Source organism: Bos taurus, chromosome 13, assembly GCF_002263795.3.
Source record: "Bos taurus isolate L1 Dominette 01449 registration number 42190680 breed Hereford chromosome 13, ARS-UCD2.0, whole genome shotgun sequence".
Taxonomy (NCBI): domain Eukaryota; kingdom Metazoa; phylum Chordata; class Mammalia; order Artiodactyla; family Bovidae; genus Bos; species Bos taurus.
In genome coordinates, this window is record NC_037340.1 from 56,573,577 (window position 1) to 56,599,539 (window position 25,963).

At 43.8% G+C, this 25,963-nt stretch overlaps 1 protein-coding gene across 2 annotated transcripts in view; it reads right to left on the minus strand.

Moving 5' to 3' along the window:
* Nucleotides 1-17,875, minus strand: part of CDH26 (cadherin 26) — a 48,194-nt gene extending 30,319 nt beyond the window's left edge. For both annotated transcript variants that reach the window (XM_059892994.1, XM_005214934.5), the window contains exons 1-4: nt 17,062-17,875; nt 8,137-8,193; nt 5,395-5,496; nt 4,870-5,031 (exon numbers count right to left, since the gene is read on the minus strand). In XM_059892994.1, the coding sequence (XP_059748977.1) occupies nt 4,870-5,031; nt 5,395-5,496; nt 8,137-8,193; nt 17,062-17,115 (375 nt within the window). In that variant the 5' untranslated portion in view covers nt 17,116-17,875. The remainder of the gene's footprint in view (nt 1-4,869; nt 5,032-5,394; nt 5,497-8,136; nt 8,194-17,061) is intronic.
* Nucleotides 17,876-25,963: the final 8,088 nt, after the last annotated feature.

A 25,963-nucleotide genomic window follows, 5' to 3' on the forward strand; every position in this document is an offset into this window, starting at 1 on the left:
ACAATCTCAGGTCCTTTTGTGGCAGGGGAGACCTTTATGAACCCTTAGTTGCAGCATGTGGGCTCTAGTTCCCTGACCCGGGATTGAACCCAGGCCCTCTGCACTGGGAGCACTGCATCTTAGCCATTGGACCACCAGGGAAATCCACCTGCTCTGAATTATTTGAGAGGGTCCATGACTGTCAGGCTCAGAGCCTGGAGGCAAAGCAGCCCAGATTCAAGTGCAGTTAGGTGTGGGGTCGACTTGATGGTGCCACCAGCTGGTACTTCATCTCTTCCCTCTACGGCCTCAGAGTCCAGAGTAGGCTGCTTCACCAGATAGCCGTCTTAGGACCCTGAGAGCTTCAGGCAGCCATCTGCCCCACCCTCCACTTTTCCTCATAGCCCACATGGCCTGATCTGCTTCGCTGTTTGTACCTCCTCAGGCCTTTTTCCCAGCAGACTCGCTGCTCGCTGATCAGCAGCCACCGTGGTGGTCCTGCTCAGCATCGTAAGATGCTGTCCTGGGCCCCATGTCCACTCTCATTCAGCTCTCTCCTCTCCCTCTATGAGACAAAGGATGCTGCGAGGCTGCTAGTCCTGAACTTGTCCGCTTTGGGGACTCCAACATACATTTTTAAATTTCTGTGCAAGCTAACTGGCTTTCTGCAGCACTGTTTCCACATGCTCCTCCATAATTTATGACGATGCTGGCAAAGCTCTGCTCCTTAATCACCCTGACTTCTGGCTCTAAGTCTGTGCCAACTATAATCCTCCCACTTAAAAACAAGAGCCACATGTTTGTTTTATGTTTATTATTCTATGTTACATTTATTATCCTAAAGCTACATCTGAGACCTTTAGTTCTGAAAGATGCCTGAGAGGCATAAGTGCTATTTGTTTTTGCCAAGATGCTAGGAATTCCTAGGAACTCAGAATCACAATGGGGAAAGGAAATGTCATGGATATTCTCCGCACTTTTAAAGGGTTTTCAGACTTTTGTTACAGCCTTCAGATTTATATCCTTGGGTAAACACACCACAGGGCATTGATGTGATAGCTACATGAAATTACATGTACAAGATCCTTTATTCTAGACATAAGCATATAGAAAGAAACATCTTAAATGCCAAACACACAATACAAACACATCTATGGATAGCTTAGAAGTAGGTGAAGATAACTACATTGGGATAAACAGCCACAAATAATTATTATGAGGAATGTAAAAAGGTGACTTTCTTGAGTGTACTTGTACCCTATGAAATTGAGCATATTTTGATATAAATAGAAAAGATCTCTACACAGAAAAAAGACTTTCCTTCTCTCAGTCTTAAATCTTCCAGCAATTCTCAGTTCGTGCTGCTGCTTTCTTTTTTAAAAATTTTTATTTACTTATTTATTTTTGGTTGTTCTTGGTCTTTATTGCTGCGCAGGCTTTAGCTCGGTTTCAGTGAGGAGGGCTACTCTCTAGTTGCGGTGCACACTGGCCTCTCATTGCAGTGGCTTCTATGTTGCAGATCTTTAGAGCGCAAGCTCAGTATTTGAGGTGCACAGGCTTAATTGCTCTGGAGCATGTGGAGTCTTCCCAGACCAGGGATCAAACCCAGGTCTCCTGCATTGGCAGGCAGATTCTTTACCACTGAGCCACCAGGGAAGCCCCTGCTACTGCTTTCTTGCAGGTTTTTTATGGGATTAACCAGAAATTAGCTCCTCCAGCCACCCTGTCACCTTCAGAACACAAGTTTTAGCCAGCTTTAGTGTCTCCTTGCCTGGAGAATCCCAGGGACAGCGGAGCCTGGTGGGTTGCTGTCTATGGGGTCGCACAGAGTCGGACACGACTGAAGCGACTTAGCAGCAGCAGCAGCAGGAGTGTCTCCTTTGGGAAAGGCAATGACACCCCACTCCAGTACTCTTGCCCATGGGAAATTCCATGGACAGAGGAGCCAGGTGGGCTGCAGTCCATGGGGTCACTAAGAGTCGGACACGACTGAGCAACTTCACTTTCACTTTTCACTTTCATGCACTGGAGAAGGAAATGGCAACCCACTCCAGTGTTCTTGCCTGGAGAATCCCAGGGACAGGGGAGCCTGGTGGGCTGCCGTCTATGGGGTCGCACAGAGTCGGACACTGAAGTCACGCAGCAGCAGCAGCAGCAGTGTCTCCTTTACTATCTGCAAGAGTAAAGCGGTGCTGCTAGAGCTGTCTTCTTGCCAATACATTAGACTTACTGAATTTTTAATAACATCCTGTCCTTAAGGACAGTCAAAAAGCAGTAGTAAGCATTCTTAGAGAAGCCGGTAGTTAAGCTAGAGCACTCGGTTTGGGTAGTGTGCCTATGACACTCTGCTTGTCCCACCTTCAGGGCTGATAATCCTCAGCAGCCTGTCTCACATCTTGCTAACTAGTAGCTAACCCCCTGGGTTAGTCCCCTATGATTTTTGCATCAAGCTGGGTGCCTACAACGAAAATGTATTCTCCTGTGCTTCTGGAGGCCAGCACCAAAACTGGGGTGTCTATAGGGTGGGTTCCTTCCTGGGGCTCTGCAGAATGGCCCACTCCAGGCCCCTCTTCTTACTTCCCACGGAGTCAGCGATCCTTGGTGTTTCCTGGCCTATAGACACATCACTCCAGTTTCTGTCTCCAGCTTCCCATGGCCTCCTCTTCTTTCTCTCTGTGTCCAAATCTCCCTCCCCTTACAAGGATGCTGGTTACTAGACTAAGACCTAACCCAATTCAGCATGGTGCTCAGATGCTCAGTCATATCCAACTCTTAGCAACCCCATGGACTTTAGCCCACCAGGCTCCTCTGTGCATGGGATTTCCCAGGCAAGAATACTGGAGTGGGTTGCCATTCCCTCCTCCCTGACCCAGGGATTGACTCAGTATCCTTTGCTACCTGGGGATCCCAAATGCCAGCCTTAGTACATTATTAAAGATGTTAAAAGCAATCAAACAACAATAACCAAAATAAAACCGCCCCAAGCACTACGTGTTTTGTTCCATCCTTGCACAGCTTGTGCCTGTTAACTGTTGTGTCCTAGCTCCTCCACCGTCAACCTGCAGAGGCCTGGGGAGCAGCAGCAGCATCTCCTGGAAGCTTGTGAGAGATGCAGGAGCTCAGGGCTGCTCCACCTACTGATTAGAACCTGCATTTTAGCCAGATTCCTAGGTGACCTGTTTGCTCAGTAAAGATAGAGAAGTGCTGTCCCAAGGTCCCCCTTATGACTTTATATTCCATCTTATTTTAGTTATTTATCTATCTATTTTATTTTTGGCTGGGCTGGGTCTTCACTGCTGCATACAGGCTTTCTCTAGTTGTGGTATGTGGGTTCCTCATTGTGGAGGCTTCTCTTGTTGCAGAGCACAGGCCCTAGGCTCAGAGGCTTCAGTAGTTCCAGCTCCCATACTCTATAGCAGGGGCTCTGTATTCGTGGTGCGCAGGCTTAGTTGCCCTGTGGCATGTGGGATCTTCCTGGACCAGGGATTGAACCTGGGCTTCCTGCATTGGTAGATGAATTCTAAACCACTGGACCATCACAGGAAGTCTCTATATTCCTTCTTTTTTTAAAAAAACTGCACACTTTATGGAGGGGTTTGAGGGATTATATGGAGAGAGAAGACCTAGACTGTCATCTTTGCATGTCCTTTTGAAGTTTCGGAGAATTTCTGCCTATTTAAAAATTACAGAGTCCAAGACCACTAATGTGTTAAGGGTATGTAGCTTATCATGTGTATGAATTTTCTAAGTCAGTGGAGAAAAGCTTCACAAATTACTCCTTGCCAATATTAAAAACATCTCCCCCCTTGAAGGAGGAAATGCTTAGGCAAGCAGGCCCGAGAACAGAGCCCAGGTTCCAGCAGAATTCAAACCAGAACACAGGCTGCAGACTTCTAAGAAGCCCTGTAAGCTTTGGCTGGTAGCACAAGATACTACCATGTTGTTGTGGGCATTTTTATTTCAAGTTTCCTTTGCAGTTTTGAACTTGAATTTCAGCCTCATGGCAGACCATGGTATGTGCGCAGTTGCTCTGTCATGTCCGACTCTTTGTGACCCCATAGATAGCCTGCCAGGCTACTCTGTCCATGGAATTTCCCAGGCAAGAATACTGGAGTGGGTTGCCATTTCCTCCTCCAGGGGATCTTCCCAATTTAGGGATCAAACCCACGTCTCCTGAGACCTCTGCATTGGCAGGTAGATCCTTTACCACCTGGGAAGCCCAGACCATATTACTGGGGTGATAAATCATAAAGAATACATAGACTCATAGGAACAAACCATAGCCAGGGCTGTAATTCCTCCTTCATCAGGTAACTACGCAATCCGTGGAGTCCATTTGTAGCCTCTCTCCATAGATTTCATCTGTGACTCACCAAAAACTAAATCAGCCCATTTTATAAACATTTTATATGTTTAAATATCCTGATCATATCAGGATAAACCTGCATCGATTCACAGATTACATAAATTATGACAAAGCCAAAGTCCAGAACTTGAAGAGATTACAAAATTAATCTCTAGGTCCCAGGCACATTACTAAAGCATGTCACAGTTTATAAGATGTCAAACTCCCAGAGCCTGGCACACAGCCAGCTTACAGATTGCTTGCCAAATACAATACTCCTACACAATCTTCACAGTAAATTCTAGCTTATGTGCTTAGTCACTCAGTCATGTTGGACTCCTTGTGACCCTATGGACTATAGTCTACCAGTCTCCTCTGTTTACGGGATTCTCCAGGCAAGAATACTGGAGTGGGTTGCCATTTCCTTCTCCAGAGGATCTTTCTGACCCAGGGATCAAACCGGGGTCTCTTGCATTGCAGGCAAATTATTTCCCATCTAAGCCACCAGAGAAGCCCAAGTTTAGAATGCATCACATTTTAGGTACCTTAAAAGACGGTGTTTTCTCTCGATCAACAGGGCGGTGAACATATATTTTCCCATTCACATTATCTTCTATAGAAAACAAACCAATCTCTGGATATTCATCCACACCAGGTCCTCTGATTAAATATATTATTTCCATGTTAGCGGACATATTATTGAACAGCTGGAAGGGAAAAAAAGGAGAGGGGAAACAAACAGGGTGGGAGTAAACTACTATACCTATCAAATATCTAGGCTAATATTTAAAGGCAGTTTTAAATTATAGTTTTGAGAATTTGTCCTAAAGAAATAAACAGGTAGGGGAAGATGCAGGAACAAGGAATACAGCAGCAGTTTGGTTTGTAATAGTGAAGAATTGGAAACAGCATAAATGTCCATCCTTACTGGAAGACTCTCATAGGGGTCCTCCCCTCCCATGACACCCATGCCTCCTACCACTGCTCTGCCTGGCGTCTTAGCCTCCTGCCAACAGGGACGTGCTGAATTGGACAGGGTGATGGGCCTTTCCCGAGAGCAGCTGCCTTACCTCACCCACAAATTTCGGGAAGGGTCCCGGGTCTTCCTCTTCCAGCTCCAACGTGGTAATAACCCATCTTCTCTTGGATCGCCGTAGAAGCCGGCTGTCTCCCTGGGGATCACAGAGACTGTGATGAGGGGGAGGATGTTGGTGAGGGGCTGGGGCGGGGGGCACAGTGATTGACATGCCTTCCCTTTCTCATCCTCACAACAGTCTCCAACGCCTAAAAATCCCAAGCGCCCATTCTCTTTACAACTACAGTCAGTACTAAACTGTGGGCCACGTGACGCCCAGGGATTTCACATTTATATGTGGCTCCTGACATGTTTAAGGGGCTATGGGGACAATGCTAAAGATCATTGTCTAGTGTGTGCTGACACCTAAAGTCGACATGCACAGAGTTGTGGGATCAATAAGAAAATTACCCCCTCTCTATTCCTCTCTCTGGGTTTCCCCTGTGGCTCAGACAGTAAAGAATCTGCAGTGCAGGAGATCTAGCTTAGACCCCTGGGTGGAGAAGATCCCCTGGAGAAGGGAATAGCAACCCACTCCAGTATTCTTGCCTGGAGAATCCCATGGACAGAAGAGCCTGGCAGGCAACAGGTCATGGGGTTGCAAGAGTGACTAACACACATTCTTCTCTCCAAGTTTCTGAAATCCTTGGTTGAGAAAGCCTCCATTCAGTGCTGTGGGTCTTCAATGCCTCTCTGTCTACTCATCTCCCTCATGACAGAGACTGAGACAGACCCAAACATGAGGGTCAGAGATTTGTTGGGCAAAGGAATATAGATAGAATTGAACAATGGGGTTTTATTTGTTTTACATATATTTTACTGTTGTTCTTCAGTTGCTCAGTTGTGTCTGACTCCTCACGACCCCATGGACTGCAGCACACCAGGCTTCCCTGTCCCCCATCATCTCTCAGAGCCTGCCCAAACTCGTGTCCATTGAGTCAGCAATACGATCCAACCATCTCATCCTGTGTTGTCCCCTTCTCCTCCTGCCTTCCATCTTTCCCAGCATCAGGGTCTTTTCCAATGAGTCAGCTCTTTGCCTCAGGTGGCCTAACTATTGGAGCTTCAGCTTCAGCATCAGTCCTTCTAATGAATATTCAGGATTGATTTCCTTTAGGATTGACTGGTTTGATCTCCTTGCAGTTCAAGGGACTCTCCAGCACCACAATTCAAAAGCATTAATTCCTCAACATTCAGCCTTCTTTATGGTACAGCTTTCATAATCCATAACATGACTACTGGCAAAACCTTAGTTTTGACTATACAGATCTTTGTCAGCAAAGTAATATCTCTGCTTTTTAATATGCTGTCTAGGTTTGTCATAGATTTTCTTCTAAGGAGCAAGCGTCTTTTAATTTCATGGTTGCAGTCACTGTCTGCAGTGATTTTGGAACCCAAGAAAATAAAGTCTGTCACTGTTTCTATTGTTTCCCCATCTTTTTGCCATGAAGTGATGTGGCCGGATGCCATGATCTTCATTTTTTGAATGTTGAGTTTTAAGCCAGCTTTTTCACTATCCTCTTTCACTCTCATAAGAGGCTCTTTAGTTCCTCTTCACTTTCTGCCATCAGGGCAGTGTCATCTGCATATCTTAAATTATTGATATTTCTCCCAGAAATCTTGATTCCAGCTTGTGCTTCATCCAGCCAGGCATTTCGCATGATGCACTCTGCATATAAGTTAAATAAGCAGGGTGACAATATACAGCCTTAATGTACTCCTTTCCCAATTTGGAACCAGTCTGTTGTTCCATGTCTGGTTCTAACTGTTGCTTCTTGACCTGCATACAGGTTTCTCAGAAGGCAGGTAAGGTGGTCTGGTATTCCCATCTCTTTCAGAATTTTCCACAGTTTGTTGTGATCCACACAGTCAAAGGCTTTAGTGTAGTCAGTGAAGCAGAACTAGATGTCTTTCTGGAATTCTCTTGCTTTTTGTAATTTGATCTCTGGTTCCTCTGCCTTTTCTAAATCCATCTTGAACATCTGGAAGGTCTCGGTTCACGTATTATTGAAGTCTGGCTTGGAGGATTTTGAGCGTTACTTTGCCAGCATATGAAGTGAGTGCAATTGTGCAGTAGTTTGAACACTCTTTGGCATTGCCCTTCTTTAGGATTGGAATGAAAACCGACTTTTTCCAGTTTTACTCTTAGCATATAGTTATTATTTTGGTTGGCCAAAAAGTTCGCTCAGGTCTATAAGATGTTAATGGAAAAACCTGAACGAACTTTTGGACCAACCCAATATAAGTATAGCTGGTATCTAGCCACATTCATTTTTATTCAGAAGATGTGCTCCTAAAAAATTACTGAATTAGACAGTGAGTTGATCATAGGAACTACAGGAAGGAAATCATCCCAAGGTGGATGATGATGTGGCGAAACCTCGAAGTGGTGGTGGCGACAGTGTCCCCTGCACTGGCCTGCAGCCACACGCTGGAAGACAGCAAGACTGCCTCCTCTAGCTCCCCAAAGTGGAAAAGAGTGTGGGCAACCCCCTGGGCCAGGACCGTATACTCAACTTCTGACTTTCACAGACTGCTCCTCATTTAATTAGACATAAAGGCATCCTCTGCAAGTCTCCACAGTCCTTCAAGATTCTAAAAGCCCACATCTAGGTACTAATCTATTTTGTGGCAACTGAATACTGACAGGGCACTAAAAAACTCAAAATTGCAAGGCAGCCTCTAAGTAAAGTACAATCTCACTGGGTTTATTGAAAAACTGAATTTCAAACCCTACCTTTGTTTGATTAGTAAGATCATCGTTTTCTTGTCGGGTACTGTTGACAGTGCTGACCTTAAAAATAAAAATGACATTAATTAGCAGGGAGTGTACTTAGCAGAACCAGGTAGGCCCTGCCCGAAGTCAATCTTCTAGAATTAGAGCAGAGAAAAAGAGGAACTGCATTCGGTTTTGATAACTAATTTCTTGCTCTTGACATCTCAATTCAAAATTGCCATTTCCCTTCTGTGACTGTAAAAGAGGTAACCAGAAAATTCTGATCTACTGTTACCAATGGTAGGGACATTTAAAGCCCTACCTGTTACTGTTATGTGAGCATAACTTAATAAGTGGGAAGTCAAACTGTCTGTTCAGGGTGAGCCAAGTGTATTTATATGGGCACAAGTAAAATGACACCAAATGTTAATTGGTAGTGGGACTTTTTTTAGGTTTTTTATTTCTCCCTTATTTGTAGACTTATCCCTTATTTTTAGACTTTATCATAAGATAATAAAACTAAGGAATTTGGTACCTTACAGTTACATAATGATTTGCATCGATAATTATGATATGCTATGCTAAGTTGCGTCAGTGGTGTCCAACTCTTTGTTACCCTATAGAATGTAGTCCACCAGGCTCCTCTGTCCATGGATTCTCTGGGCAAGAATACTGGAGTGAGTTGCCATGCCCTCCTCCAGGGGATCTTCCCAACCCAGAGGTCGAACCCCTGTCTCTTATGTCTCCCATGTTGACAGGCAGGTTCCTTCCCATCTGGGAAGCCTTGATAATTATTTATCATTTTTTTTAACAACACTCCCCCTCTGGAAAAATCTCCACACATGAACAGTAAGAGTGTGGAACTTGAAAGAGACAAGTTATGCAATGCATGTCAAACCAACACAAAACACGTGCGCCTGTATGTCTGTGTATATGTGTGCATGTGTGTGTGTGTGTGTACACTGACACTCATATTTCTACCTCATTCATTTTCACTACCATATAACTTTTAACTATATGAAAGAAGACAATTTGTCATTCTTCTAGTGATGGCCACTTAGGTTACTTCCAGTTGTTTGTTATCACACACACATGGTGATGCTGTATACAGAATATACATGTAGAAAATTTCTCTGGAGGACAGTTTTCAGTTTGTTTCACCGGGGTCCCTGACCTTATCAGAGACTCCACAAGGCCAAACACGTTTATAATAATCAAAGACACTGCTTGTCTATTTCTCTGTGTGACATTTGCACTAATGGTAACAAATATTGGTGATAAAAATGCTGGTGCCTTAGGACCATTGGAGACCCATGACACAAACTCCTCTGATAGTCTCGCATGCTTCCTCACCACGTAGAGGTAGGAAAGAGGAAAGGAGGGAGGAAGAAGGGGAGGTGGAAGGAAAGGAAGGAGAGAAGGAGGAAGGAGAAATGAAGGAAGAGGGAAAAGGGCCAGTCTCATTTAAGAATGATATAATTGATAAATTCACCTCGTTGTTGAAATGAGGTGAATTTCAACTATTAATTATACCCCATGCCACTCCTGTGTGTGTATCCTTTAGACACGCTGTGTGTCTAGATGGAGGTATGAACCCAGCGCTGCCCATCAGTGTAGAAGATTTGTCTCAGAGAAAAGCACGTGTGTGATTGTCAGAGTTGACAGCTAAATAGGCCACATTTTTTTTTTTTTTAATGAAGCAGCATTTTCCCCGAAAGAATGACTGATCAACCATGGCTGTTCAGGAATGATTACTTGATCGACACGTCTTTGATAATGAACAAAGTCAGCCCATCACTTCAAGAAAAACAATGGGACGGTGTCATGTTGCCGATGATAAATTTTAAGCTTTCAAGCAAAAAATTAGAACTTTGGAAAACTTGAGCTTGACAGCTTCCCAACACATAAAGATTTTTCTGCTGATATTGGTGGACAGATTAATGAATGTGACTTTTTGATTTTTTAGAATGAAATATGTCAACATGTGGAAGAACTGCATAGCTCAGTGAGCAAAGAGTTTCTTACTGATTAAGATATCACAGTCCAAAATCACACACAGGTGAGAGTTATTCAAAATTCAAGAGACTCCAATGGTTTTAATCAAACAGAGTAACGAAAGTCATTAGTATGCTTTCAGGCTCCACATGGCAAGTGACTGTTAAAAATGGACTACTTGTCAAATTCTGGCATGACATCAAAAGAGTACCCACAGTTCCAGGCTATAAAAATATTCCTCCCTTTCCATATACATACCTATGTGAAGCAAGAATTGCTTCATATACTTGAAGCAAACAGCATTTAGAACAGACTGAGTTCAGAATCAGAGAGGGGAGTCCAGGTGTCTGCTTTTAAGCCAGACAGCCAAGAGATTTGCAAAAATATGAAATTGTGCCATTCTTCACACTAAATTAAAATGTGGAAAATACATTAATTTTTCACAGATGCTTGATTTATATTAATTTGTGATGGATTTATCATTATCTCTTTACAAATTTGTGTTTTTGCTGTATAGCAAAGTGATTCAGTTATATATGTATCTTCATATTCTTTTTCATATTCTTTTCCATTATGGTTTATTAGGATGTTGAATATAGTTCCCTATGCTAGACAGTAAGTCTTTGTTTATCTGTTAATATTTTATATATAGTAGCTTCTATCTGCTAATTCCAAACTCCTTTTTAAAAATTTATTTTTATTAAAAAATTTTTTGAAATATAATTGATTTACAATGTATCAGTTTCAGGTGTACAGTAAAATGACTTAGTCATACATATACATACATATATATACATATTCTTTTTTACATTCTCTTCCCTTATAGATTATTATAAGATATTGAATATTTTCCCTGTGCTATGCAGTAGGTCCTTGTTAGTTGTCTATTTTAATCAGTATCTTTAATGAATTGAGAAGTACATTTAAAATTTCCCAGTCTTGGAAATTCCCTGGTGGTCCAGTGATTAGGACTCTGTGCTTCTATTGCAGGAGGCCTGGGTTTGATCCCTGGTCAGGGAACTAGAATCCCACAAGCTGAATAATGTAGCCAAAAAAAAAAAAATTCAGTCTTAATTTCTAATATGGAGAGCATCACATAAACAACAACTCTTTGGGTTCTGCCTAAAGTTTACAAGTGGAAAGGCATCCTGAGAGTAAGAGGCTTGATAACTGCTACTCTAGGATTTATGAGGCTTCCCAGGTTGTAAAGAACCTGCCTGCCAATGCAGAAGACATAAGAGATGCAGGTTTGATCCCTGGATCAGGAAGATCCCCTGGAGGAGGGCATGGCAACCCACTCCAGTATTCTTGCCTGGAGAGTCCCATGGGCAGAGGAGCCTGGCGGCGAAAGCCCATAGGGTCAAAAGGAGTCGGACACAACTGAAGTGACTTAGCACAGCATAGCACGGTAGCACTCTAGGATTTATACCTAAAATCTCCTGGGGACAGGGTGAGCCATCACCAGCCCACCTAGATCCTGCCAAACATCCTTCATTGTGGTCGTGTCCCTGCCCCAACCTGTAACAATCTATCCTTAGCCAAGAGCTTGTCACAGCATAAAGGACTGTGTATTAGATAACAGTGTCATAGAGCATGAAGAAATATCCTTCAGATCTTCACTTCTGTGGTTGGCCACCCTCCTGGTGGGTGGGGGATGTTATTGCATCATCTGGTTCTGTTAACGTCAAATGTAACCATAATATTTGTTTCCTGCCACAGACTCTATTTCTGTCTTTTTTCCTAAAGGCAAAGTTTTTTTTTTTTTAACTCCTTCCATTCCAAAATATCAAATATTGATTTATTCAGAGAACTGTTTCTTGATTCATGTAGCTAATTTTAAATGAAGGGCCTAACCAGGTGTGTGAGGCTTCCCTGGTGGCTCAGATGGTAAATAATCTGTCTGCAGAGTGGGAGACCTGGGCTCATTCCCTATGTCAGGAAGATCCCCTGGAGAAGGGATTGGCTACCCATTCCAGTATTCTTGCCTCTGTCAATGGACAGAGGAGCCTGGCCGGCTACAATCCATGAGATCACAAAGACTCGGACACGACTGAGCAACTAACACAACCAGGTGTGTAGTTTTAACGAGGAGAAAATTGCAGTCCTGGGACAGCATGAAAAATTCATCCCATTTCTAAAACAGGTGTATTTCCAGGCGACCCAGGCCATGAACAAAGAATACCTAAAGGTTTTGTCTCCTCTCTGGCCTCAGTTTCCCCTTCTGTGAGCAAGGGTGTGAGGCAAGGTACCTTTAAGGCCCTTTCAACCAGAAAGCTCTAGGCTCATTTTCCTAGGATGACACATAAGGGCACAGCCGACAGTCACATAGGAGTGGCTGGAGAGCTGGAAAAGAGGCCTGAGATAGTGTGTTTCTTCACCCAGAGATGCCTCAAATTTCACATCCTGGATGTACAAGTGTATTACTTCTCCTCTGGTGCACAGCTTAGAATTAACTTGCATCATCTCGTCTGCGTGAGGCAGAGAGACTTGAAAACGGTTACATTTGCCGAAATGATCTTTTAAGTATGCTTATCGTATTTCCCATCCTTGACAATTTTAGGCTGTTTGTCCAAAGAGGATGAGAGTCATTTCCTAGGCAGGTTGATAAGAAGTCTAGGGATCCCCAAGGAGAGAGGGGTCTGGAATTCTCAAGGAGGAAGAAAGGACAAACTTTTCCTTCTCTACATTCCTTAGGATTATATAACAATAATATATCCTGCCTGAGGACAGTCTCTGGATTAAACCTTCTGGCTAATCCTGTTATCTTAAAATGTAGATTATGGGAGTAGACCTGGTCTTTACAAGGACTATATAACAATAATGTGTCCTGCCTGAAGATAATCTCTGGATTAAAACTTCTGGCTAATTTGGTTATCTTAAAATGTAGATTATGGGAGTAGGTCTGGTGAGGTCTTTATAACCTCTAGACATTCTTTGGATTCATTGGAGAGTATATAACTTCATTGCTAACACTAGCAAGGGGGTACTCTTTCTGCCCCCTTCTGATGCCTATGTCAGAAGCTTTCTCTATCTCCTTTATACTTTAATAAAACTTTATTACACAAAAGCTCTGAGCGATCAAGCCTCATCTCTGGCCCTGGATTGAATTCTTCTCTGGGGGCCAAGAATCCCTGTGTCTTCGTGTGATTCAACAGCAACCTTTCAGAGGATGCCATTCAAATGATTTCCATAATGCTTCCTATAATTCAGTGGGGGAGAAAAATGTTCTCAAAGCGTGTCTCTGGCTGCAGTGTCCACCTGACTATTTCATGGGAGTGTGGCAGGTGGGCAGTCATTGCAAGATCCAACCTACCTATCACTTGAAAGGTGCTGCTGGACTTGAGGGAATGTCACCGGCATTGTGCTGGCCTGGCTGAGTAGCCCTAGTTACCTCAGGGAAGAAGCTATCTGAGTAAATAAAGGCTTTGTGTTTATACAAGATCCTAAATACTAAGAAGGCAATATGTAAATAATTGTTTCCTGCCAATATTTCACTTTTGATAGCAAATTTGAATTCAAGAACAACTTTTTTACTGAGGTATAATTGACATACACCATTATATTTCTTCGGAGAAGGCAATGGCACCCCACTCCAGTACTCTTGCCTGGCAAATCCCATGGACGGAGGAGCCTGGAAGGCTGCAGTCCATGGAGTCGCTGAGGGTCGGACACGACTGAGTGACTTCACTTTGACTTTTCACTTTCCTGCATTGGAGAAGGAAATGGCAACCCACTCCAGTGTTCTTGCCTGGAGAATCCCAGGGACGGGGGAGCCTGGTGGGCTGTCGTCTATGGGGTCACACAGAGTCGGACACGACTGAAGTGACTTAGTAGTAGTAGTAGTAGTAGTTATATTTCTTTCATGAGAACAGTACAATGATTCAATCCATATTTGTGTGTATTTCAAAATGATCATCACATTGAAAAGTAGTGAAAGTGTTAGTCACTCAGTCATGTCTGACTCTTTGAGACCCCATGGACTGTATCCCACCAGACTCTGTCTGTGGGATTCTCCAGGCAAGAATACTGGAGTGGGTGGCCATTCCCTTCTCCAGGGGATCTTCCTCACCCAGGGATCAAACCCAGGTCTGCTCTTTTGCAGGCAGATTCTTTACCATCTGAGCCACATCACAATAAGTCTACTTAATATCTGTCACCATTTATAGTAACAGGTTTTTTTTCTTGTGATGAGAACTTTTATCACCTACTCTGTTAGTGAATTTTATACATGCGTATGGTCTTATGAACTAGAGCCGCCATGCTGTACACTTAAGCTGCTTTAAGCCACCAGTCTGTCCTTTGTTATGGCAGCCCTTGGAGATGAGCATGCGGTCCAAACACAGTCTCTGCATACAGAAGCTTGGCTGATCCTTTACGAGTGCAGATTCAGCACGGGGCAGCAGAAAACAGGGTTCCCAGGATTCTTAGGACAGAGCCTGGCCACTCAGTCTCTGCTGAGGGCTCAGCATCACCTCTGACCACACAATTCCTCATGTCCTGCAATCCACTGACTCTTGTTCTTGAATGAGGGGTTTGAGTGAATTAATTGGGCAGATCATACATGCTAACATACTTTTTAACAATAACTCGACTCAGAATTTCCCAGATTAAATAGCAACAGCAACCCACCAACCATAACAGACATTGCTGACTAACTTCATTCTCAAACCCTCCCTCCTCTCAGGTCCTAGAAGCTGCCCCAGCCCAAAGCCGAGGGTGTGCAAGCTCTCAGGGTGGGAAATGGCAAAGAGGGGGATAGGACCCTGCTTCTGCGGCTTGTCGTGGGATTTGGAACAAAGACCCGCAGCAGAGTCACAACTTGTTCTTTGCTTCATGTCAGGATGACAACGTGAGGGTGGAGATTTGGGGAGAACACTGTTGTAGACATCTCAGCTCTTCAGCAGAATGGGTACCAGTTTTAAATCTGGAGGTCAAGGGAGGGGTAGTGGGTGCCTTATTTGCATATCATCAATGGTTAAAAGTCAGTGTAGGTGGGAGAAGGTAGGGGCCGAAAGGAATAGGTTACTTATAGCCAATTCAGCAAAAAATTGGGCACCTCTTGGACACAAAGGTCTTCTCCAGTTGAGGGTCCAGAGTGCAGATTGCTCAAAACCACAGAACACTTGTGTATTCCATTATCTCCCTCAGCCTTGATCTCCGGAATCTGTATATAGTTGCTTCCACCAAACACTGAATTGCTACCAGTCCAGGCCTGCTGCCCACTGCCCACCCCACCCACCACACCCTCAGTCATGAATTAACCTGCCTGGGCTCTATGCTAACACGCAGAAATGAGGAAAAGACAGCTCTGTTTTCTAATGAGTCCAGTTAGGGGTAAGAGCAGGAGTAAGAGAAAGATGGGAACAAGGTTTGATTTGTGACATATTTAAATCCAGGCTAATGTGGGCTAATGAAACAGAATTCTACTAGAAGTGGTCAGAAAGAGAAAAACAAATACCATATATTATACATGTATGTGGAATCTAGAAAAATGGTACAGATGAACCTATTTGCAAAGCAGAGATAGAGACAGAGACAGAGAGAACAAATGTATGGACACCAAGGGGAGAAGTGTGAGGTGGGATGAATTGGGAGACTGGGGTTGACATCCACACACTACCATGTATAAAATAGATAATTAATGAGAACCTACTGTGTAGCACAGAGAACTCTACTCAGTGCTCAGTGGTGACCTGAACAGGAATGAAATGCCCCCCAAAATGTATACATTTAGCTCTTTCTCTTTGCCATACAGCAGAATGTAACAACATTGTAAAGCAACTATACTCCAATTAAAACTTTTTTTAAAGTAGCCAAGAAAAATTTCTGAATATTAAGCAAAGGGTGGCGAACAGGGATCAAATTTCAGAAGCAGAGTTGGCCAGACGACTAGGGACTTTCTGTTTCCTCTTCTGTTTACCGTAATACCCAGCGCTTGTGAAAGCTCCTGGCCCAGAGCGAGTGTCCCACCAACAGTAGCAGCCCAGGCACCGAGTGAAGAGAACAACCATCCCGTCAGGGTGCAGAAACCAGCAAGAAAAGATCCTCTGCACTTCCTCACTGACTCCCACAACCACCAGGTCAAGTAAGTGCCTGCGGTAGCTCCATTTTCAGGTGGAGGCAATGAGGCTTAACGAGATGAAGGTAGAGCCGTGAAAACCCAGATGCCCAGGCCGCAGTCCCCAGATCAGCTCTGCTGAATCCAGGGGTGAGTGGCCTCTGGGCACTGGGACTCTCGCAGCATTGAGAAGAGTCAAGCTTAACCAAGGTGAGGACCGAGGCCAGGCGACAGCCCAGGTGCCAAGCCGGGTTACAATGCAGTGCAGACCCACCATCTTGACCCCCACCCACTGTTTATAAGGGAGAACCCAGGAGCAGTGCCAGAGCCCCACAGCTCTCCCTCTTTTTCTGCTGAAAGGGCTAAGCGGCAGTGCCCCCACAGGCAGGTGCAGCCTAAACTCTGTCCACGGTAAGTACAAGCAGCAAGCCCAGATGTTTCCATCTTGATTCTACTGTTTGTTTCCGGGTTGAGCCATGACAACTGGTGGGGGGCGGGGGGTGGGGAGGCAGGGGGATTTAGCCCTCCCACCCCCATGGGTTTGCTCAAACCCTCTTAGACATACACAATTGAGATTTTTTCAGTCTTATGTAAAATGAAAAGAAATGTCCTTAGGAAATGCGTTGGTACAAATCTAAACGTGTGTATGCTACATAAACCGGTCTTAGCCTGTTCCCACTACTCTGCTAAACCCCTCCTTGGTGTTAATTCTGGAACCCCTCTTCTTTCCCTAAAGAAAGTACTAAAGCTCCCACCCCCTGCCCCCAGCTGCAGGACATCACACTCAGCCCCGTTCCCCCATCCTCGAATAGGCAGAGCCAGCTGGAGCTGTGCGGTCAGCTCCGGGCCCCTGGCAGGTAAATCCCACGTTCTGGGTACCAGTCCCTGCTCACCAGCATCAGCAGCGAGAGAAGCAGCAGCAGCTCGGGGTGAACCCTGGAGCACATGCTGCCTGGTGCGCACCCGCAGCCTGCGGGCGATGCGAGTCCTCCCGGCTTGGGCCCTTCTCTCCCAGCAGGCTCTCTTCTCCAATCACTGTCTGGTCACCTTGTCACAGACACTCTCTCAACTCTTACCCTCCCTGCTCCCAGCATTCTTGTATTTATCAGGGGTGGGGTAGGGGCCTGAGCCTTAGCCTTTGGCCTTATTAACCACAGGCAGAATTCTCAGGAAGGGAGTGGGGGAAATAAAACTGCCCCAGCAACACACACAACATCCTCTCGGGAATCTGACCCCAGGAGACCAGGGCTTAGTCAGAGCAGGGTGAAGCCAGTGTCTATGGGGAAGTAGGGGTTTGGTTTCTTTGTTTTTGTTTCCAAAATTAGTGGAATGCCTACTGATCTCTCTTCCTTGTAGCAGAGTATTTTAATGCTCATTTCCTTATAGGCTCTATTGCTTGAAATCAAAGAATTGGAAAAGGACTCCAAAAAAGGATAACTTTATTAAGGGAGGGGGAAAAAAAGGAAAAAGTATAATTTTACTTTCCAAAGCATTAACCATCTTTATCCCAATCATGTCTTGAGGCTCTGGGGTTTATAGACTTCACCAAAATCTCCTTTACATTTAGATGAACCTGGCTTTTTGATTCTGAGATGAAAGAAAGAGGCAGGAGGGATGGGAGAGAGGCTCCCTGTGGGATGGTCTCTGTACCAACCTGGGGTCTTCACATTAGGATTCCAAGAAAAAGACAAGTTGAGGTTCTAACATACCAATACTTCAGGCTGCAATGACCAAGTGGAAAACAAGATCTGACACTCATTAGTCCTCATTACCTTAACATATTACCTGTGATCACATCACCTTGTTGAAAATACTCAACAGTTCTTCAAGAGGTGAAATAAAAGATAATCTTTATCTTGTCGTAATGTATTTTCATGGCTCTGTGACAGGTTGCTGCACTTTTTAATTTGAATTGTTTATAATCTGAATCCAAGTTGTTTGTTACTAAAAAGAGTAGCTAATGTACTTTTAAAACCTTTCTATATTTCCTGTACATAGGGTGGGGAGGAGGGTGGGAGGAGTGTAATACCTATGGCCAATTCATACTGATATATGGCAAAACCCATCACAATATTGTAATTATTCATCCTCCAATTAAAATAAATAAATTTTTTAAAAAGAAGCAGAATAATAATTATCAAATTTACAACTTTGAATAAATAAACCTTGCATTTACTTTCAGGATGGATATTTTTATTCCATGTAAATCTATTGGCCACCTGATGCGAAGGGCTGACTTATTTGAAAAGACCCTGATGCTGAGAAAGATTGAGGGCAGGAGGAGAAGGGAATGACAGAGGATGACATGGTTGGATGGCATTACCAATTCAATGGACATGAGTTTGGGTAAACTCTGGGAGTTGGTAATGGACAGGGAGGCCTGGCGTGCTGCGATTCATGGGGTTGCAAAGAGTTGGACACGACTGAGTGACTGAACTGAACTGAAGTCTATTGAAAAACTTGTTAGAGTCATGAATTCAGAACTTATAGATCAGGTAAGTAAGATAAGCCATGTGGAATGTTTGTGAGAGATGCATGTTGTACACCCCTAATACTGGGGCTGATAATGTTGATCAAGAAAGACAGTGTGTAAAGCAATTTCCTTCCAATTAAAAAAAACTTTTAAAAAGGTAGAAATCAACACAACCTTGTAAAGCAATTTTCCTCCAATTGAAAGATAAATAAAAATTAAAAAGAAAAAATAAACTGTGTTGGCCTGCAGAGATCCAGAGAGGGGCCAGGGAATGTAAGCAAAGGGTTCCACTTTTATATTTGCTTTAAGTTGTAAAAAATTGGTATTTTAATATATTAAAAACAGCCAAATTTTCAGCACTCTCCAACATTTAAAAGTGAACAAGAAGCCAGTTTTCCACAAGACAGTCCTTCTCAGGCTGTGTAACTCACTTAGCTGGTGACTCTAGGCTTCACCTGCCTCACTTCTTAAGTGAGTCATAGCTCCAAGATGTCGTTTCTCTTTCTGTTCTGCGTATCCACGATTCCAAAGAAGACGTCGGTGTTCCTGTGTTCTTAGAAGTGCAGTAATACCTTATGGCCACAAGGTGGCAGCTCCCGGCTCAATGAAAGCCTAAACGAAGAAAGTGAAAGTGAAAGGAAAGGAAAGTGAAGTTGCTCAGTCGTGTCCGACTCTTTGAGACCCCATGGACTGTAGCCTACCAGGCTCCTCTGTCCATGGGATTTTCCAGGCAATAGTACTGGAGTGGACTGCCATTTCCTTCTCCAGCGGATCTTCCCGACCCAGGTATGGAACCCAGGTCTCCCACATTGTAGACAGAGGCTTTTACCGTCTGAGCCACCAGCGAAGTCCGAAGAAAGTGGTAGTGAGATCAAAATCACTTGATTAAAAGGAAGGTCAGGATGAGAATTAATTTCCTACATTCTGCATTCTACTCTACATTCTCACCTTGGGCATCGAGGGGAGCCCAACCCACTTCAAGCTCTCAATATAAGTTTTTTAATAATATAAATGCATCCTGACTGCTTCTAAGCAAGGATTAATTTTGTCTTGAATTATCTTTGTCCTTCAGGTTCCTGAAAATGCCAGGCACAGGTATGTAGTGAGTTGCATTTTCAGAGTTGTCAGTCAAGACAACCGAATCAGGTTCATTTTCCGTCTTTTCAGGAAAAGTGTGTTGTCTGGGAGGTTCCTACTTGTCTAGAAAGTAGTGAGTAGAGCCCTTCACTGAAAGTAAAGAAGTAGTCAATTCATGACATTCTAAAGAGACACCAAGAGTCAGGACCAGACCCCTCTGGGGTCCCCTGAATGGCAGAACCGACCCTGTCACCCCCAGCCTGCACTGCAGCCCAGTCTCTTGGTCCAGCCCCGCCCACCAGTCAGGAGTCAGCGGCGGAGTCAGCTGGCCTCCTTGGGCCTCAACTGCACTGAGGGCTGATCCCACCCTCCCTGCTGCAGACACATGAGATGCTTTCTTTCCACCTCAGAAAGTGCAGGGGGGTGTGAGGAGGGATGGGGGTCTGGGGTAGAGCGGAGTGGAGGGATAGAGGGGTGGGAGGGTGTGGATTTCTCCAGTGAATGTGACGGGAGCTTCCTGAGAATCACTGGTCTCAGAGGAGGGTCCCCACCGGCCCAACTCCGACTTCTGCTTGGTCAGTGGCCCTGTGCCCAGCTGAGATGAGGGCCTTGTGGTGGACAGCAGGACTCAGAGAAGGATAACAAAAAGTGCCCATCCCTTCCTCCATCTGGCACGGTGAGGAGACAGTTTCTCCTGTGGGTCAAGTCTACATGGAAGACAGGAAATGATCCATTACCAGTTTTCTTCCTGCCTCCCCAGAGGGATGCTGCTGCAGGCAGGCAGAGGACATCCCCCAGGCACGGAGACATTTAGATGCCCTCTCTACAGAGGGGAGCCAAACTCAGTGACCACCTGAACAGAGAAGAGGGAGGGAGGGGAGGTGTCTGAGGGGGACCACCCCAGCTACGCCCTCCTGTGTTGGTGGGAGCTGGAGAGAAGAGGGGATAGTCCATTTCTTCACAGTGATGCAAAAAGCTTAACTTCTGAGAACAGCCTCCAAGGAACAAAACAACCCAAGGAAGAGCTTAGAGAAATAAGGAGGTGGTTCACACAAGCCCAGCCCTGCCTTGAGGAATGATCCCCTTTCAACAACATGTAAAACAGCGACTACGTGGAGGCTCTGGAGAGAGACCAGAGACACAGAAACTGGAGGTAGCCAGGCTCCTAGAAGAGGACGGACGGGCCGAGGATGAACAGACAGGACCTGCGCCCTGGGTACTAAGCTTGTGGGTGTTTCTGGCACGGTTCTTTCAACTTTTCCGTATGTTCAAGATTTGTTTATAATACAGTGTTGGGAGGAAAATCATTAAGTGATTTTGACTCCAGCAGTAACAAATCCAAGTTATTATTGTGCCATCTCACCCCAACATCAATGTTGTGCATCTACTTGTAGCCCAGTGTCTAACATGAGTATGAGCCAACACACCTAACATTTGTTAGATTTCACATCGGAATAAAATAATCCATCATTTGTATTTCTGGACCTATTTTCAGTGACTCAAGTCACTCAGGTTGATCAGAAGTGGTTCCTTATGTTTCAGTATTCCAAGTCCTCCCTCAAGAACTGGTTGGAAATTTTCCTTTGAAAGGTTTTCTTATCCCTATTTGTTCAACTAATCGTTGTAGATGGGCAATAGGGGAGGGAAATGCTGCCAAATACAACAGATTGGAGTGTTTTTCACTTTTTGCAAGTATCGTCTAATACTAATAATATTGATAGTGGAGTTACCAAGCTCTTTCTTGAGTTGTTTACGTATGTGGATTTTTCTGTGCTTTTTGGGGGAAGAAGAGGGGAGATAAAAAGAAAGACTTGAGGCTGTTTATCTTGTCTTCCCACATCAAAATCATCCTCTTGAGGTAAAAATGTATGCTTCTTTTAAAATTAGAATATATTTCAATTAAATTTGGTGGATCTTTCATTTAGTTATTGTGAATGTGTTAGTCTCTTGTTATATCCGACTCTTTGTGATCCCATGAACTGCAGCCCGCCAGGCTCCTCTGTCCATGGGATTCTCCAGGCAAGAATACTGGAGTTTTGCCATTCCTTTCTCCAGGGGATCTTCCCCACCCAGGGATCAAACCCAGGTCTTCTGCATTGCAGGCAGATTCTTTACCATCTGAGCCAGCAGGGAAGCCCTCATTTCTTTATTGCAGAAGACCTATTAGCAAAACGCATTTCATTGCACCATTGAGAAAATTGGAACAACACAGGAAAAAAGTCAAGTCTTCCTTTCTTTCCCTTTACATTAAGATGAACGTCTCTAGAGAGATTAGAGGAAAAATTTGGTGACCCTTCCAAAGGCAGTGATGACCCTTCCAGACCTGTCTGGAGTATTGAATGAAGTGTGTGGGAAAAAAAAAAAAAAAAATCAGCTGAAGGCAGGGTGAGTTCTCCACACTTGAAGTTTAAAATCAAAAGAGTGTGGATGTAAAAAACATACTCAAGGTGGACATGTTCTGAAAAACCTCCACTCCTTCATATTCACCTGTGGCCTAGATCATCAGAGCCATAAAGTATTCAGATTTGTGCCCTACCATCTGAGCCAGCAGGGCAGCCCTCATTTCCTTATTGCAGAAGACCTATTAGCAAAAAGCATTTCATTGCAGTATTGAGAAAATTGGACCAACACAGGAAAAAAGCCAAGTCTTCCTTTCTTTCCCTTTTTATTGAAGTATTTTTTATTGAAGTATAATTGATGTGCAATACACATAAGTTACAGATGATTCACAGTTTCTAAAGATTTTATTCCATTTATAGTTATTGTAAAATACTGGCTATATTCCCTAAATGCTTTCCCAGATAACACTAGTGGTAAAGAATCCTGACAATGCAGGAGACATAAGAGATTGGGCTCCATCCCTGGGTCGGGAAGATGGCCTGGAAAAAGTAATGGCACCCCACTCCAGTATTCTTGCCTGGAAAATTCCATGGGCAGAAGATCCTGGCAGGCTACAGTCCATATGCTGTACATATATCCTTGTAGCTTATTTGATACATAACAATTTGTACCTCTCAATCCTCCACCCCTATACTGCCCCTTTCCCCACTGGTAAGCACTGGATTGCTCTCTGTATCTGCGAGTCTGCTTCTTGTTTTCACTGTTATAGTCACTAGTCACTATGTTAGAGTCCACATATAACTGAAATCATACAGTATTTCTCTTTCTCTGTCTGACTTATTTCACTTAGCACAATGCCCTTCAGGTCCATCCATGCGGTTGCAAACAGCAAAATTTCCTTCTTTTTTAATGACTGATGAGTGACCTATTCTTGAGGTAAAGAGCCAGCTAGGTGCCTTTAAACCCTCGAGAAAGCAGAGTGAGGCAAAAAAGCAGAAGACTTTGTGGCCAGAGCACAAGAGGGGACTGGTCCGGCAGGTGGAATGCTGTGAGAGCAGCCAGTTCAACCTCGTAGACTTAAAGTGCTACAGAGGTGGACTTCTCAGACGTTAACCTCCAGAGATCTTAAAATGCAGCCTCTGGTTCTGGAGGTCAACGTTTACCTTTACCCTCATCGGGAAGGAAAGATCATGTTTCCCCTGCCCTTCTGGTGTGTTGGCTGACAGCCCCTGTAATAAAAGACAGATTAACAAGAGAAAAACCAACAAAACTGTAGTAAGCTGTGTGTCCCCTGTACACGTGGGAGAGACTCAGGAAAAGTGAGGAACTCCCAAAAAAGACTGAACTGCCAGAAATAACATCTCCAGCCAAAGAGGAGAAAGGACATTTGGGTTTGGGGGAGCGAGTGACAGGAGGTTGTCAGGAAAAGCACAGAAAATGAGAGTATAGTTGTTGGCAGATTTAACTCCTGCCTTAATATGATCAGAGTTGATAAGATGAATAGGAATGTCTGAAATTTCTAGATTTAGTTCATCCTCCTCTTCCAGGTACAGACAGGAGGACACCCTTACAAATGGAGATTTCCCTTACAAATCTAAATGTCTTTTACTAAAAGGTAACTTCTCAGTTTTCAGAGCCTCTCCAGTATCTGCTGTTTCTTAAAAATAACCAGCCTAGAAAACAATCCCCACACCAATGAGGCATATTTTGGAATGGCAGATTCTGCCCTCCTTCACCCTCTTACATTTTTTTTTTTTTTTGACTGGGCCTGACAGCTACATTGACAAGAGACAGGTCAGCAGAAGAAAAGCACAGCAATTTATTTAATATTAATACATGACACACGAGACTTCATAAAGAATGAAGACCCAGAGAAATGGCAACACTTCCTTGCTCTCATATTAGGTTGAACAAAGTGGAAAAGTGATGAAACTGGGGGAAGATGAGATGATGAGTATCGTTTGAATAAATAAAGTTTGTGAAGAATTCTCTCGGCCTCAACTTCTCATCTCTGATGATAAATATGTTGCTTTCCTCCTGATATGGGGAGCACAGCTTACAGGAATTTCATCTCCTGCCTTTAAAGAAAAGAAGGAAGAAAGAGTGTTTTTCTCATATTTGCTGTCTTTCAAATGCCTTTAACTCAAAATCGTCCCTACGCCAGGGCGATTTTGGCATATGTAGTGTGTTATGAACTCCTTCAGATTCAGTGGGTCCGAAGTGGGGCTCAGAATATGAGGAACAGGCATAGAATAGTGCTAGCTGAATGGAATCAAACGTTAAATATGCATCGTTAGTTTTCTCTAAAATATCCTACAAGCCAGGACAATGATATATATGACTATCCCATTTTTAAAATTCCAAATGTATTTTCCAGAATTATCTCAGTTAATCTCTTAAACATCAAGTTGCTGAGGACAGAGATGTATGAATTGGATCCTTTGAGTCTCTATGAAGATTTTTATAAAACGAATGATTTATGTTCCTTCATTGAGCATTGTTCTATAAACAGTGTTTTATGATGTCAAAGTAATGATGCAAGGAGGCTTTTGGACTGAGGTGGTTTTTACTCTTTCCTTGCCTACCAAATGAAACTAAACCCTAAGTGGAGAATTTCCTGTAAATGCCTCAAGAGTAAGAAAAACAACCCAATCACCAACAGCCAGTCAGGGTTTCCCAAATGGTACAACCACTTAAGCCACAGCCAATCAAACGGTTTCCTTGTTTTGCATCTTCTCCTTGCCTTCAGGTCCTATCTGGGAAGTGCTCCTAACCTCTAAGCCTTTGGTACTGCCCAATACAAATTGATTTTTGCTCAAATGAGTTCTCAAATATTTCAAAGAGAAAAAGCTTAAAATTTTTTTGTTTCTGAAATCGAACACTCCTCCTCCCTCCCCATGTCTTCTGGATCACAATAAAAATCTTTCATTTGACCAGAAAGCATCACAGAATCAATTCAATGCTGCCTGAAAAGGATTAGTCGCCACCTTGTGGATAAGAAAATCACCACATCCAAAAATAATCTGCCATTTTATGTACAAACTAATGATGTGAAACCTCCAGCATGGTTCAAACTATCAAACAGTTATTTGTAAACCCCCTGTTAAAAATGAGACAGCAGACCCCAAATGAGTCGCTTATGCTAAGCCCCACTTCACCCAACTGAGACTTACCGTTTCAGCTCTCCTGAAAAAGAACCGTAAGCCAGTCCATCAGGAATAGCCTAGTCAGGCAAGTCATCTGCCTGGTTGCCCCTTGCCATCGTGGCCCCTAAAGGAAGGTGACCTTGCCACAACTAATCTTCTCTTTGCTGGTATAACTTTCTTGTCCGGTCCCTTCTGCTTGTAAAGGTTCCATTTTGTGCAGCCCCTCCCAGACAGCTCCTTTCTGTCTGCTAGGCTGGATGCTGTCAATCCATTAATCACAGGATAAAACCAACAGGATTTAAATTTACTCAGTGAACTTGTTTTTTAACACCCCCAAAATTATTCTTTTTAAACCGCTACTGTCTGGCAGACCCAAAAGAGGGCACCTCATTGTCACAGTGAATTTAGAAAGAGGACCAAAAAGGTTTTCAGAATGGTTACAGCAGTTGCTGCTCACAATTGCTATTTCCTAACCTGGGGACCCCCTCGAAAGACACATGGCTCATTTCTGGACATGTACATTAAAATGCAATTTACTTCTAACATATTAATTTTATTGAATTTCCATCTGTGTCCCTAACCACCCTTGGGGATAATAAGAGGGACTCAGGAAAGGTGCAGCCAGGAATCTTCCTCACATGTGTCTAGTCCTGTTGTCATGTCTGCTGCTCAGAATTAAGATAGTAATTGGGACAGAATTTCCCCCTCAGCAGATTTTGAACTAATCATGGAGAACGAAGACAAACTCTGAAATAGAAC